This window comes from Alternaria burnsii (genome assembly GCF_013036055.1).
Source record: "Alternaria burnsii strain CBS107.38 chromosome Unknown 693, whole genome shotgun sequence".
NCBI classification, from domain to species: domain Eukaryota; kingdom Fungi; phylum Ascomycota; class Dothideomycetes; order Pleosporales; family Pleosporaceae; genus Alternaria; species Alternaria burnsii.
In genome coordinates this window covers 1,046,601-1,061,819 of record NW_024066117.1, presented here as the reverse complement: position 1 = coordinate 1,061,819, position 15,219 = coordinate 1,046,601, and the positions used below count along the sequence as shown (strand labels likewise).

The following is a 15,219-nucleotide window of genomic DNA, read 5'->3' as shown; positions in this document are numbered from 1 at the left end:
AACGCCCGCCATCAAATGGCGCCGTGTCCGAGGTTCTTGGCAGCAAGTTCGCACGGAGGGTCGGACGGTCATCTATCTTAAGTTCGACAAGGCGTGAAGCCATGTTGCTTTCTCGGTAGAAACTGCGGGTTTCATTGTCGAGATGCATTCCATTGACCTGGTTTCGGGCGCATCGTACTGTGCCAGTCGCGTGTTGTGGTGCTTCCATTTTCGTCCGTCGTTTGCGCCATGGACCTGGTATGAAGTGGCGTCCGACAGCTAGCTCGCAGCAACATCGCTGTTGACTCGTCAATACTTATTCAGTACAAGTAGACAAAAACTCTTGGTTTGGTACCCAGCGTTAGAAGTCGAGGTATGCTCCGGTGAACTTGGTGAGCAGTATGCCGCGTTAGGAAGGCGACACAACACACGTCTGACATCGATATTGTCGTTGAACGCCCTGCAGCTCGATCGTTCGCCATAAAGGGCGTGTCTTGCATGTTCTAGTAGCAATAATACGTGAGGATGGATGCGATGTCCAGCGAATGGTCCACTAATCCCCGCAAAGAGGGTCGTCCCACTAATGTCCGCAGTCTGTAATCTGCCGACTTCTGTACCCACTATAGAGATCAGCGGCATGAGAATTATCGGTAAAGGCTGTTTTGGCTCGCGCTGATAGGTTCCTAGCAGATAAGAGCAATGTCCTCGTGAGCAGGCTGGCATGTCGTGGCGGACACGCTTTGCAAGGCAAATCTTCTGGTGCTGACGCTGACACTATACTACGCGTAGTAGCCTTACACAGTCAACTCGGACCGAATAGCAATCATAAGATGGGGATAAGAATGTCTGTCATTTCATCGTAGGCAATCGCTACAGTAGAACCCTAGTTCGTTGCCCATGGCATTTCATTCGTTCATCCATCCAAGCCAACCACATCAATCGTGTGTATGTATATGCGCCCAACGCCATGCTTTGCCATGTATATTACAGAAAGAAGAGATTCGTTCGCTTCATCCAATCCATCAGGGTATCTTTACGCAATGTTGCCGGCGAGACCAAGGAAGAGGGCTTGGGCTGCGAGTTGCAGTGTCCAAATGCCCACCTTTTTTATGCGTCGCTTGCGTGTGGTTCGGTCTTCGAGGACGTCGCGGGCAAAGGCATCGTACATCTAAGATGTGTTAGCATATAATTCTGTAAAGACTGTCAGAGGATGTGGAACTTACTTCCTTCGACACTTCCTCCATCAACCCGCTGTCGTAGAGGGTCCAGCTCCCATCGAACTCACTAACTCTCTTCACAACCCTGCAGTTTACTGGGATGAAGGTGCGACTCGAGTTCATGTAAGCTACGATAGGTCGTACGAGCGCGTTGTTCACATAAGAAATATCTCGGGTGAAGATGGGGACTGCGGCGCGCACGTCGTTGAGATGAACGCGCATGTCCATGATCATGTAGCGCTTGTCTTCTTCTGTCCCCTCGTCAAGGTTTGACTTGTCTTCATGGTGCTCATCGAACCCGTGTACGGCATGGTCGGAGAAATGATGTTTGCGTTGTTGAATGACGGTCGCCTCAACGCGGTCATACATGTCGGACATGACCTTTGCAATGCTATCGTCGTCGTCGCTAGGGAACATGACATCTGCTACAATATCGACATTGCCTTCGTGGATCCATGAGAAGGGGCCTTCGAAGCCTCTGTTAAGATGGTCAATGTTGAGGCCATCGATGCGAATCCGGCTGTGCTTCTTCCAGGCTTTACCATCTTCGCTGTCGCGGCCGCTGCTCAATTGCGTGCCAGTGCGGTTGTGTGTTTGTCGAGGATGTATCGTAAAGAGCGAGTTGTCGAAGGATCCGGACATCATGTTGGCGGAGAGGAAGTCGTAGAACAACCATTGCTTTCGCAGCTGGGGGAGGTCGCAGGAGAAGATGCTCACAGAGAACGGGCGGAAGTCGTTGGGCTGGTAGATGGTTACAAGGAGGTCTTCCATCTTGAAAGATTCCAGTTCGAAATCGCCTGGGTTGTGCTCGTGCTTGTATGACCTAGGATCCACGCCTTCAATTGTCTTCACGAATGTCCGATCTACCACGCCTCTGATACCCTTGATTTCGACATCCTTCAACAAGCCCTTCCCATTGAACCACTTAGAAAAGGACAGTGTGACGTTGACGGTATCGATGGATATATCAAACTGGGTGTAATTGGTGTCTTCTTCGGGTTCCACTTTCTCTTCGACACCGTCTTGACCGTCCTTGTCCTGGTGGGTTATGGTAGCAGCGGCAGCAGCCATCTCCGTTTGTGAGCCCTTGCTGACCTTTCCCTTGCCCTGACCTGGACGTCGCGAGACAAAAACGTTGCGGAAGGAGATGACGCCATCTCCCCACTTGGGTACAACAGCAGTCTCAAAGACAACTTTTATGCCCGAAGACTTGGTCAAGTAGTTTCCGATGAACTTGGCGATGGTCTCCTGGGAGAAGGCGGTATTGACCAGGAAGATGGTCAACATGAAAAACGTTGTAGTTCCCAAGACGATCCACAGAAAGTGCGCCGCGATGATCCACGAGAACAATGCGTATATCTCATCGGCATTGAATGGGCGGGTGCTTCGGATGGTAAGCCACTTGAAGTGGATCTTTATCCGTGACCAGAAACCAGACGCTGCCTCGAGTAGTTCGGCTTTGCTCGGACGGTATATGTGGGGTAGGTGGTGTGGTAGACGATCGAGGAGGGGCTTTGCAGCACTCGCTACTTCAGGCTTCGGGTTCGGGGGCGTCTTTGAGGCTTTGGTGGACGAGTTCGGCTGGGGAGATAGCTGGGCCTGGGGTGCTTGACCTGTGGGGCCTTGCTTGTCCTTGGTTGAGCCATTGGTCGCCGAACTTTTGTTGCGTCGGTCGCTGCCTCTGCTCTTCCTCAACGCCCTGGATGCCTTGGACGATGCATTTCTGCTCCATGCCGAGAGCACAGTACTAGTCACACTCTGCTGAAGGTGACCAGTGCGGGGTGATGACGCTCGGAGCAGGCAGGTGGGAGCCTGTCCAGGATACTGTGAGCGCGCAATCGAGGGCAGACTCGTCGTCGTCGACAGGCCCAAGAGGCGGCAGTTGGAAGCAATGGCCCGTTTCTGGATGCCTCGGCTCGATGTCGACTGCGACTGTGCCCATATTCCCCGCGCTTCCTGCGAAAGCACACGGGCGTGTACCAAAGGCTGGCCAGCGACGGCGCGCCACAGGAAGCCGAGCGTTCCTACATTCTTGTTCATGATAACCGCGGCGGGTACATGGTCGACGTTCGCAGGCGAGGGGATGTGCGAAGCTATCTGCGGGGGGAATCGTCCGAGGTTTGCGGTGTAGGAAACGCGGGCGGTTGGCTGGAAATACAGGCAAGATTCACGTCATTACCCATGCACATGCAAAAAGTAGGTAGGAGTGAGTGACAGGCGCCAGCACGGTCCACCACCACCTTTCGCCTCTCCAAATTTCTTGAGAAGCCCCACATTGTCGCGAATCGATAGCCAATTCGACCCTCCTCCTCGCCTCACCTTTTGCTCACGCCTATAGCGAAAAGAGGAGGAAAATAGCTCTACAGAGACCCAGCCGACCTCTATCCGTCCGAAGTCTCCCCGCGCACACACGCATACACACACACCGCTCAGGCTCGACTACCAACGCCCGCGCATTGTTACGACAACCGCATACTGCAGCCAAAATGCCCGCACCTACAGCCCTCCAGCGCAGGCCCGAAGAGTTCGCCGACCATGTCACCATGGAGGCCTCCTCCGTTCCTCTCCCGACTGAAAGTGAGGGCGACCTCATCTCCATGAGCCTTGACCCGGTCGAGGCTGCGCACGACGCCCCAGCACCCACAGAAGACATGCCCATGACAGACGAGAGCGGAAAGCCCAAGTTCCCTGCGGCCAAGTCGATACCGCTCGCTTTCCGCCGCGAGCAGCGCAAGGTCCCGATCCCACCTCACAGGATGACACCACTCAAGAACTCGTGGCCCAAGATCTACCCTCCGCTTGTTGAGCACCTCAAACTGCAAGTCAGGATGAACACAAAGGCAAAGGCTGTTGAGTTGCGCACTTCCAGTGCTACCATCGACACCGGCGCGCTCCAGAAGGGAGAGGACTTTGTCAAGGCATTCACTCTGGGCTTTGACACAGACGATGCCATTGCGGTAAGTGGATATGAAGCCAACACATGCGTCGCGCGAATGTTCAATTCCAGCATCGGAGAAGCCTGAACTGACGACTTTATAGCTGCTTCGATTGGATGACCTCTACATCGAGACCTTTGAGATCAAGGATGTCAAGACCCTACAGGGCGAGCATCTCGGTCGTGCGATTGGTCGAATTGCAGGCAAGGACGGCAAGACCAAGTTCGCAATTGAGAACGCCAGCAGAACACGAGGTACGTTCATCGCATAGTGTTAACAGCCTACTTTGGTCACATCACTGACATTCCCCAGTCGTCCTGGCGGACCAGAAGATCCACATCCTCGGTGGTTTCAAGAACATCCACATCGCACGTGAAGCTATCGTCAGCTTGATCCTGGGTCAACAACCAAGCAAGGTGTACGGCAACCTACGAACAGTCGCTGGACGCATGAAGGAGAGGTTCTAGACGATACAACAAGCGAGGGGTCTTGCATAGTAAGCCACGCAATGGCAACGGCGATATCGGGCATTTACATGGCGTTTGGAGACTGGGCAGGTCGGGAAAAAGCTGTTTATACCATCTGAGATGACTTGATGATTGGAAGGAAGATGGCTGGGACATGTCATAGCTATAGAGGCAATTACGATTGATTCACACCTACCCACATGTCCCTCCATGGATGATCCAGCACGGGTATGAATCGTGAATTCTGAACAAGTTGGAAATTTTCTTCTCGTCAACAAACACGCATGCACCCTGCTTTCCATCGCTCACCCATCAGTCCTCCCCACGAAAACCGCAGAAGCCTCCCTCCCTTCCTCGCCCCAAACCCTCTGACAAGGAATCCACTGCACACCCTCCATCTTCATATCTACTCTCTCTTTGTCAAACCACTCGAACCGTCTTCCAACATACAACGTAGCGCTCGTCCACTCTTGCTTTCCCAGCAACTCCACGTCTCCCTCATTCCTAATCTCCAGGGTAAAGAACCTCGATCGCGTATCCCGCGGCATTGTAGTAGTAAAATGGGGGACCTTGGGATCACGCTCAAAGGAGTTGGAGGGAGCTGTCAGGCCTGTAGCACTCCACTCTATATCCACACCACGTGGTAGAGAGGAGACCTGGGCAATGAAACAGGGCGGTATTGGTACTGATGTCTTGCTAATATCCGCGTCTATGTTTCGGTCCTGAACTTGAAACTTGGAAGTAGAGAGGGCAGAGCGATCGGGGATGGGAGAGCGATAGGTTAAATCCTTGAATGTTGAGGTGCCGTGGTGTTGATTCAGGCGGTCCCAGGGGTCCATGTCTGCGTCTTCGTCCTCTTCATTATCGGAATTATTGAGAGAGGATGAGTGGGGTGGTGTGTGGATCGTTCGCCAGACTTCTTGGGCTACTTGTACGGACTCTTCTGGATATGGTGATGCTGGGATGAAACCTACAACTGCTGCCCACCATTTAACTCGTTTTGTACGGCCGATACGCCAGAGATGTTGTAGGGAGAGGATTGCTTGACCTCTGAAGCCGTTTTCCTTGTAGACCTCCATGGATGCGGGGACTAGGGGAATCTGACCAGCTACGTATACCACTTCTCCACTACTCTGACTATCGCTTTCGTTGAGCTCGTTGTGAGGAGGTAGATGTACAGAGATGGCTTGGCTGTACGGTCCGATGTTTGCTGGTGCCCAGTAGCTTCGCCCTTGTACGTGCAGCCCTTGTCTCCTTACTGGTCTCAATACCTTTCTATCCTGATCTGTTTCGTCCTTGTCCGCAACTACACTCAGCATGGCATGTACGCCCTTGGGCATTGTATCTCCAACTGCTATTGTGGCTCTAGCTGGTGGGTTCACGTGGCTAAAGTATTGCGCGTAGATGGGATTGAGAACTGTAAAGTCTGCCATATCGCGGAGAAGTAGCGTACAATGATTGACGCTGTTCTTGGGAATACGTGATTGCTTCAAGATATGATCGAGACGGAGGAAGATCTTGAAAAGTTGGCGAGAGGGAGAATCGGGTGAAGCAGCGGTGGGAGCATCGCTCGTTAGATTGGAGTATGTGAAGACCGTCGAAGTATCACTGAATACATTCCTGGGAAGCCAATCTACTACTGATGTGCTATCCAGTCGAGAGACAGGCCCAGAAGACTGGATAACAGATCCCGTGTCAACGGGTATGCCTTGACTACTCTCGTTGCTGGCATCTGTGGCTTCTATCAACCTCGCGAACTCCTCGTCCCAGAGCTCTGGTATTCTTAGTGGATCAATAGGTCCGGCGTCGTCTGCGCTCTTCTCCTCAAGTATGCTGCTCTTGATCTTTAGCACTGCTTGGCCGCCGTCCAGCTTCCCGGGTGGTCCATTGTCGATCCTGATCCTCTTCTTCCAGAGCGATCTTGGCCCATCCAGAGCCAATGTCTCAAATTCACCCCCTTCACCTAGTATCGCGCCGTCGCCAGCATCACCATAGCGTCCCATTGCCTTGGCCACTCTAGCTATAGTCTTGTAGTTAGCGACATCGAGACCCAAAAAGTCCTCATCTAGACCACCTGACGCCGTCTTAATGATGATTGCTTTTTGCCCGATAGCCGTCATATCGTGCAGAAGTGACGACTGTGTGTACGGTGGCAACAGAGGATACTGCCATAGATACGACAGTGGGGTGAGTCCCAGCCTGAGCGCTACAGACTCCACACGCGTGCGTTGATATGTGCTCAGGATAGCCCCTGTAGATACAGCGTTGGCCTCAGGGTGTGCTTCCAGAACCCTTCTCAACAGCGGTACCAGGTCTTCAGTTTCATCCTGCTCTTGCTTTTGCAAAGGTGTCGCATAGTCTCTATTAGAGTCTACGGCGGTACCCGTAATCTCTTGTCGATAGAGAGGGATCCCTAGCGCTTCTTCGTAGAGAGGAATGACGGAGTGCCCCACGGTCTGGTACATGTAGCTGTTAATGTCCTCATCATTATTGCTAGAAGGCGCTGGGTGCAAATTGGCCAGTGCTACGACGGTGTGGCCGTTTGCTTGACAGTGGAGAATGGAGAAGAGCGAGTCTTTGCCCCCGGAGATTAAAGCAATCACGTTCAATGACGACGACATGGTAAAACGAATGATTCGAAACGGGCGACCGTCTGGGAAAAACAATGAAGGAGTTGAGGACGGCCCGGTGCCGCTCGTTGCATGAGACAGACGCAGGTGGATTGAGTCTCGCTAAAGGTCTGCGCACGCTAGGTTGATCCGTGGGGTTTTGGAACGAGCGCGATTGTGTTTTCTGGCATCAGGGTCCTGTCCTGCAACTCATCGCAGATCATCGAAAAGCAACCATGTGCACAACGCACGGCTCGCATGAATGGCACAGTAGTCACATGCAGGTAAGGACGTCGGAAGTATGTATGTAATAACGTGTTTTTTTTTGTATGATAGTCGGACAGTGCCAGCACCTCTAACCTACAATAGGCTGCGCAGAAAAGCATTGCTGAGCAGATTGTAAAAGTCTGACGATTACATGTGTTGTGAGAAAGAAGCGAATATTCTCAGAATGTTGGAGGGCGTTCAGATGAAGCTGCCCAATTACAACGAGGGTAGGAAGCGCAAGATAAACAAGGGGGTAACGCGGCGACAGTGGCCGGTGTAGGGTAATGGCCATGTCGTCGTGAGAGTGAAACCAAGAAGAAAAACACCAGATCTATCCGTCCGCCAGTAGTAGCCAGTCTCCCCAAATCCCAGGTGTGCCGTGCTAAACGCGAAACCAAAAATGCCAATCTCGAATGTTTTAACTGCAAGATTGGCTGAGTAGAATACAGTGGTAGAAGGGAAGCGTAGAGTTATCGCTGCAGATTATGCAAGATCGAACCGCTGATGTGAACCTGAGCCGCCTGTCTAGCCGAGTCGTAAGGGTGGACGAGCAGCCATGTGGCATGATGTATAATCCTTCTACCGGGTGTTGTGGATGTCATGAAGGGTCGTTAAGAGTTAAAAGGAGAAGTGTGGTAGATGAGAAGATTTACTCGTTCCTCTTGCGCTTCTTCTGGCTGGGCGACGACTCGTTCTCGGATCCATCAGAGCTTGAGGTGGGTATCTCAGAGGCAGCGTTGTAGAGAATCTCACCCATGGTGGAAGGAGCCTGTGCGCCAAACGCACCAGGTTGACCATGCTGCATGTCTGAGTGATGGAAGTCGGATCCCATGACCTCAAGGCTGACGGCACCAGTACCGTGGGTGCGCTGGTGCTGAGAGAGGTTGTCGCTCCTGGAGAACTTCTTGCCGCAGTCAGTACACTCGAAGGGCTTGTCGTGAGTGTGGAGAGAGCGGTAGTGGCGCTTGAGGTGTTCTTGACGACGGAAGCGACGCGAGCAGAGAGTGCAGACGAAGGTCTTGGAAGGGTCGTCGGTAAGCGACTGCTTGCGACCGCGGCGGCTGGTAGGCGCGACAGGGGTGGCGTGTTCGTCTGAGCTGGAGCCGACAGCGTTCTCGGCTTGACCTGATTCTTGTTGGCTTGATGCTCCAGACATGGTGTTATCATCACCTGATGTCTGTTGCTTACCCTGGTAGTCTGACTCAGTCTCGCTGAACTCTGAACGAGCCTTCTTGACTGTTCGCCTCTTAGCAGCGGCGGACATGTCGAAGTCGCTGGTAGCAGGGGTCATGGGCAGGCCGTGAACAAGCTCCTCCTCAAAGTCTGTGAAGCTCTCGTCGCTCAGGAAGTCCTCCTCAGGAGAGAAAGCGCCAAGGTCAGTGCGTTGGCGCTTGTTACCGAGAAAGTGGGCGTTGTCAGTGGAGAAGTTGACAAGGCCGGTGAAGTCGTCTTCGCAGTCAAGCTCGAACAAGGGCTCGAAGGTGGGGAGGCCAGTGATGTTGAAGGACTGGGTAGACTCGAAGCTGTCAACCTGGGCAGTCTCACCCTTGAGCACAACCTTGTGCTCCTCGTCGCCAGGGCAGAGTGTGACAATGGGAAGCTCAGAAGTAGAGACGGTGAGATCGCGGGGGTTGCAGAAGTTGTTCTCGGCCTCAGCGAATGCAGCGCGGGGGACTGGTGATGGTGATGGGGAAAGCGAGGGGCATGAAGTTGCAGATAGAAGGTAGGAGCCTTGGCTAGCCGACGGAGGCTGGATGTAAACTTGAAGGAGTTAGTCACGCCGTGCGAATATTCAGCAACATCGACTGTGAAGGACACGAGCGGATCGATTAATCAAAAAAAATACATACCTGGAGTCATGGGTGGGGAAGCTGAACGCCATTCGAGACCGGCAGAAAGGAGCTCAGAGAAGACCTCGCCTTCGCAGCCTTGCTTGACGCCCTCGATGCCCTCACCAGAGAACATGTCATGCATCGGTGTAGGAAGAACATCGCATGAGGAAGGAGGGCTGCTGGTGTTGCTACCGCACGATGAAAGGGGAGGTGTGGCGGGCGAGAATGAGTAGTCGGTGTCAATGGGGTGAAGGTATGGCGAGTCTTGAGGTTGGATCAAGATCGTTGGCTTCTGGTACATTGGCTGAGGTGATGCAACGGGAGTGAGCATCTGGTTGGCGTAGGCAGTCTGAGGGTAGGACATCTGAGAGCATGCCGACGTTGGCCTCTGGTAGTACATGTTCTGTGCTTGGAAGGTAGCCTGTCCGGATGGGTGGGGTGTGAAGTGGCCGTGTTGGCGTGCGTTCTCGCCCTGAGGGTCCGGGTTGTAGTAGAAGAATGGTGATTGCATAGCCTGGGCTGGGTGGATGGGATATGAACCGTCCATTGCGTGTGTTGGTGTGTGTCTTTACTTCAGTATAGCAGTTGTCGTCGTTGTTAACGTTGTTGTTGGTTGGTTAGGTCGATGATAGTATGATATCGAGTGATGTCGAGGACAAATTAGTTGTACTTGAAGCAGGATGCTGGACAGTATAAGAGAGAGTCGAAGGAATGACTGTGGGCCAGTTCGTAATAACGAAACTGTCACTAAGATAGATAATGAAGATCAAAGAGTGTGAGGGCACAAAATTATGAGACCCAAGATGAAAACCTGAACGGCGACGGCGGAAAGAAACGAGAGGGACGTGGTTGATGAACCTTGATCAAGGGCAGGCCAGTGAAAAAGAGAACTGATGAGCGCACAGAGAAGGACGGCTCGCTCTAGTGCGCCGGGGCGCAGCGCAGCTCCACAAGCCAGCTAGGTATGGGATCCTGCATTAGACCTTAGCCTTGACTCGCGTCAAAAGCAGCGAATGCATTAATGCATGGGTTTTGGAGCCTAAAATTATTCGCCCAATGCATAGCTGCATGGGACTATACGCGAAATGAGATGTGCGCGGCGGTTCCGGCAGGCTTCCAGGTATTGGCTACGTCGCCAGCACAGCACATGGTGGGATGGAGAGCCTGCCACACTGCCTACGTAGTGGGTTTCTACCGCCCTCTCCGAATGGAGGAGAGACAGTAGCTGAAGGCAACTGAGCCTCGCCACGGTATGGTTGTTGTTCTGAACAGCGAGTGATGGGTAGCCAACTGTGATACTGCCGATGAGTGGGCGAGCATCGGGTGTGTCCTGCGTCTCGTCTGACCTACCACACCTCAGGATGCCCTTTCAGACACCTCTCCAACTCGCCTCGAGATTAGCGCGTCCGGGCATCATTCAGCCTATCATGCTATCTGCCAATCGATAATGATAGCTGCGAGACCCTGCCGGTTGAACTATGTTTTGAAACACCCATACAGCGACCCTCCCGCTCTTCGTGATCGTGATGACGCTGCGCGCTCCACCGAATATGTCACGCACGACAACGCCGTACCGCCCACGGTGCCACCCTCAGTCATCACAGAAGCAACACTACAGAGTCTGGTGTGGTTGTTGATTGAGTGCTTTTGGAAGCGCTGTAGCCGGGCGTTAATGTCGGCCGCACACCACAACAACTCGCGACGCCTTCCTGAGATGCAGAATTGTAGGAGCGGTATGTCTCACGATGTCTTCAACAACTCCACAAACCATGCAGGCCCAAGAGTTGGAGGAGCGCGTCGGAGTGCGTCGCGTGAGGTCGCTGGTAGCGAAAACAGCAAGACTACCATTGCCACACGCATCGCGCAACACTGAAGGAAGACTCGACTTGCCGGGCTTACGCAGGAACGTAAGCCATGATGCAAGAACATGATCCACGTTGGGCGTGATTTGTCCGCCAGCTAGAAGCCCTTGGATCCGCGCACTCCCAGTGGTCCAAAAGACGGCTATTCTTAATGGTGCGACATACTCGTGTGCAGTGAGCTGCAAGTCGCCACCGATACCATTCTTTCTTCAAAGGGTCAGTAGAACTGGTACTGGGTTGGTGGGATGCATGGCCATATAGGTGCACATGCGGCCTTAATCCGTCTTGCAAGTGTGTTTCAGAGGTTGGGCTGCCACTTCGGCCGCCACTCGTGCAGCGACCGACTGTAGTGGTGTACCAGAGGATGCAAGCTCCTTCTAATCTACGTATCGATAATGGGTGCACTTGGATGGTTATGACGCGGATGAAGTGGATGCCTCACCATTTACACTTCCACCGCGGTAAGAGTTGTGCATATTGGTGCCTCGTATAAGATTCAGCACAAATAGAAACGAGCTATCGAATGCTGCGGGTGCAAAGTTATGAAGCCGCCGGCGAGGCCTAAGTGGCTTACTCGTAAAAGCGGCGTGTCTTTCGCGTGACAAGCGTTGATCAACTCGAACAGGCCCGATGGCATCCGCCAGACCGTCATCCCCCACATTGACTGCAGAGCTTATTGATCGAGAATAGCGTCTACTGCAGGTACAATGCAGGAACAAACGGTAAGTAAGACCCAAAACAACATGCAGGCTTATCGTGACCCTAACAAAAGGATTTCGCGGGATTTTCGTGCTGCAATCGCCCTGCATTATCGTGATGCTCGCTGTTGCATGTGAAGACGACGCAATTTCTAGAAGACCACATCAGCGGGGCTCCCTTACGACTCAACAGGGTCTTGATGCGATTCAAGTTGAAGAAGGGCTCTTCCGTGGTATGGGCCGTGTCAGTTAGCGTGTGCGGCGTGGTCATGCCATAGCTTCGGCGCCGGGGAACGACGCATGGCTTCCATAGCATTGTCCCACTTGACTCTCTCTCTCCACTCCGTCAGCCCTGTCATTGGCCGAGACCCACGAAGCCCTGATCTTCGACCTTTCGAGGAAGTTTTCCAGCCTGGCGGGGTTGGGGCTTCCATCCCGCTCGCCCATGGTTTGACTATCGCGATGGTGTACTTTGACTCGCTAGCACGTCTATCGGAAGTACAGCCATGTGTGCCGGCTTGACCAACGACGAAAGCTAGTACACCGTGCCACTCAGGTTCCTGCGTTTGTTCCGTCATGCCGCGGGTCAATGTTACTTTTACGCGTTAGAAACGAAGTGTGGCTTCCGAGGCCCTAGATGGCCTGGCTACACCGCGTCAGTATTTGCAAAGGTGTTTCTGTTGGTATGATGCGCACGAGGAGCGTCCCTGAAGACTTGACAAATCTGACGTATCGTTACCAAGGCACTGATACCGGGAAGGCCATCTTCTGGAACTGTGAAACCTCGTCAAGAGGCTGCCATTGCCGAAGAGGCAATGACAACGGCTATGTCACCCCAATGAGGCAGCTGGCAGATCGCTGAGCCCACCGCGTCGGGGTCTCAAGCACGGTCAGACAGTCTTCTAACGAAATTCGCGTTATGCTCAAGCAGGGTCAAGCTCGTCTGTAATCTCCCGAGAGCCCGCACAACTGGTCCCTGACCATGTGGCTTCTGGAATACTTCCCCACACTGATTCTCGGTGCTTGCTGCTGAATGCATGTGGATATGCTATGCGGTGTGAAGGTCCAGCCAGGGCGACCCTTCCTGCAAGACACCGCCTTGACATTGTTGAGGCCAGTGTCTCTTGCGAAAGACATCGGTTGCAGATTTGTCTCGTCTAGTCGAGACGGCAAGTGGGAACTCACGACATTCCGCGCTCTGGAGCCGTCGTGGCTGTTGCCGAAGCTGCTGGCCTGAGGGCAGGCGGTCGAGGTTGCATCGCAGCGGGCTGGATCTCAACATGAGCCCGGTACACGTGGGATTCTATCGACAATGTCGGCATACGATAAGGCCGCGGTGAAACACGCGTGAATGTGGTTAGCATCAAGCCCCGGCAGGATAAGACCCGCGTTATTCAATGCTCTTAAGTTTCGACAGCTTCCATCCATCGCAAATCAGTCGGCACGTCGCGCCTTGGCCGGTTATCGAAATCTCTGCAGACCCTCCATTGGTCACGACACGAGGTATCGACAGGCGATATCTGACCAACTCGGCGAACCCAAGACCACAAGTGCTCATGCCACCAGGGTCTTGCAACGCTGCGGGACAAACCGACCTTGGACGGCTAGTGACTGTGCTCCCCAACGTGTGGAAAGTCGCCGATTGAGCGCAGATCTTGGGCATACGAGCGCGTTGGTACGAAGATCGCAATTCAAAGTGACGCGCGTGAAGATGGAAATGCTCATTGTTCTCATCGACCACAAGATGGGGCGTGGTAGAGCAAGTAATTGTCATGAATGGTTGAAACTGACGTAGCCTATTGACGTAAAGTTTGTCTCAGACCGGCAAATTGAGAGTCGTGATAACTTTGAGGATGCTGCCAGCCGAAGTGGCGTAGCGGCTGCAAGCAACCTGGTATTCACCGATTCTGTTCACTGCTACTCGACGTCGTTATCAGCCGCGCCATACGGGCCGAATGACTCTGCTCACATGTACAGCCAAAAGGTGAGCGAAGCCGCCGTGGAGGACAGGAAGTCCGAGTCGAGAACGCGACATTGAGAGCATGAAGCACGCACGTCGCAGTCCAGCGTCCGACCGAACACGTCCTGCTACGCTCAGACGCCGAAAGTACCTCCATGGCCGTTCCACGCATATGCCGAGGCGCCGTCCACCGCATGAATTCATGTGCAAAGACAGTTTGTTTCCTGGCATCCTCAGGCAAAAAGCCATCTTCTGGAAACACACAAATTTCCAAACCGCATAAACAGAGATGACAAGAATAGGACCTTCCCTGCATCCTCGTGGCCGCACCCCATCCATCTCACACAACATACTCGCTGAAACGCGCGAAATCTCAACGGCGAATGATCTGAGGCAGCGACAGCGGATGTCCCCAAGTCGCCATACGTCCCTGGCACTGTGCCCGTCTCACAGGCCTGCGCGTGCTTTTCAAATCTGCGAAACACACAGGTGTCATCCAACGGTCGCGTCCAGCTTCCGCGACAAAGCCGCGACGCCGCAACAACCGCGCAGTAGTTCCGAACAGGAACATGTAACAGGCCTCAGAAGGTGGTGATGTTTGTAATCAGTCGCAGCCTAGGCCACGTATTACTCTTCCTATCAAATGTAAAATATCATCGCTGGCCATGAGGAAAAGAAGGCGCTCGACGGTGACGCGAAAAGGTTTTTTGAGGCTCTCTGGTCCGCCGAAGCTTAGCCGACATCACGTGCGCGTCGGAGAAACGAGAGCGCCGGCGCGCTAGTGAGGCAGCCATAAAAACTTCGCACCTCTGCGTACTGCTTCTGTTCTCCATGCGGCGCAGGACGATAGTCCGTTTCCCCGGTTGCTTGAGGGTCATACACCATGGCCCTTCCAGTGTCGTCGACCTGCCAGAGAGAACATATTGCACAATCTATCATATACACTTTGAGTGGGCGCCTGTTTCTAGTGGCGCCTTCTCTGGAAAAAGGTAGAACATCTTTTCGTGACGCGCAGCATTGGCTGCAGCAGTACGCTTTGCCGACCTTGGGTCTTCTAGGCGGCTGTTTGAAATGCACATGTACTGCTTGCGCATCTGGTGATGAATATCTCATGTTGCCTTGAGCACACATATTTCACCTTCCCCAAGCTGGGTTAGCGCTATACCTACAGCAGTGAATATCTCGGTGTCAAAGTTCCCACAAGTGAGCGGTGCCGTTTGTTGCACTGCGACATACATGCGAAGTGGTGTGAGTTGCTCGAGTAATGTCTGCAGATGTTCCGCAGTTTCGTGAGCGGAGATTGAGGATATATTATTTTGACCACGGTGTGGCACCTGTGGTACGACACGCGACGCCCGCTTTGATCTAAGCAATCCTTCTTGGTCTCGCTAG

At 53.3% G+C, this 15,219-nt stretch overlaps 4 protein-coding genes across 4 annotated transcripts; 1 reads left to right on the top strand and 3 right to left on the bottom strand.

The window, feature by feature from the left end:
- Nucleotides 1–1,012: 1,012 nt before the first annotated feature.
- Nucleotides 1,013–3,236, bottom strand: GT037_008006 (mitochondrial inner membrane protein mdm31; the record flags this gene model as incomplete). Its single annotated transcript, XM_038933053.1, has 2 exons — nucleotides 1,013–1,147; nucleotides 1,203–3,236. 2 exons carry the CDS (start codon nucleotides 3,234–3,236, stop codon nucleotides 1,013–1,015), a joined length of 2,169 nt encoding a protein of 722 aa, XP_038784554.1.
- A 446-nt stretch (nucleotides 3,237–3,682) lies between these two features.
- GT037_008005 (eukaryotic type kh-domain (kh-domain type i)) lies at nucleotides 3,683–4,599 on the top strand (the record flags this gene model as incomplete). The annotated part of the gene is made up of 3 exons (XM_038933052.1): nucleotides 3,683–4,153; nucleotides 4,236–4,386; nucleotides 4,445–4,599. 3 exons carry the CDS (start codon nucleotides 3,683–3,685, stop codon nucleotides 4,597–4,599), a joined length of 777 nt encoding a protein of 258 aa, XP_038784553.1.
- Nucleotides 4,600–4,904: 305 nt separating this feature from the next.
- On the bottom strand, nucleotides 4,905–7,220 carry GT037_008004 (uncharacterized protein; the record flags this gene model as incomplete). Its single annotated transcript, XM_038933051.1, has 1 exon — nucleotides 4,905–7,220. One exon carries the CDS (start codon nucleotides 7,218–7,220, stop codon nucleotides 4,905–4,907), a length of 2,316 nt encoding a protein of 771 aa, XP_038784552.1.
- A 904-nt stretch (nucleotides 7,221–8,124) lies between these two features.
- On the bottom strand, nucleotides 8,125–9,872 carry GT037_008003 (transcription factor vf19; the record flags this gene model as incomplete). Its single annotated transcript, XM_038933050.1, has 2 exons — nucleotides 8,125–9,236; nucleotides 9,326–9,872. Coding segments are annotated over 2 exons (1,659 nt in total), but the record flags the coding sequence as incomplete, so codon positions are not given.
- Nucleotides 9,873–15,219: the final 5,347 nt, after the last annotated feature.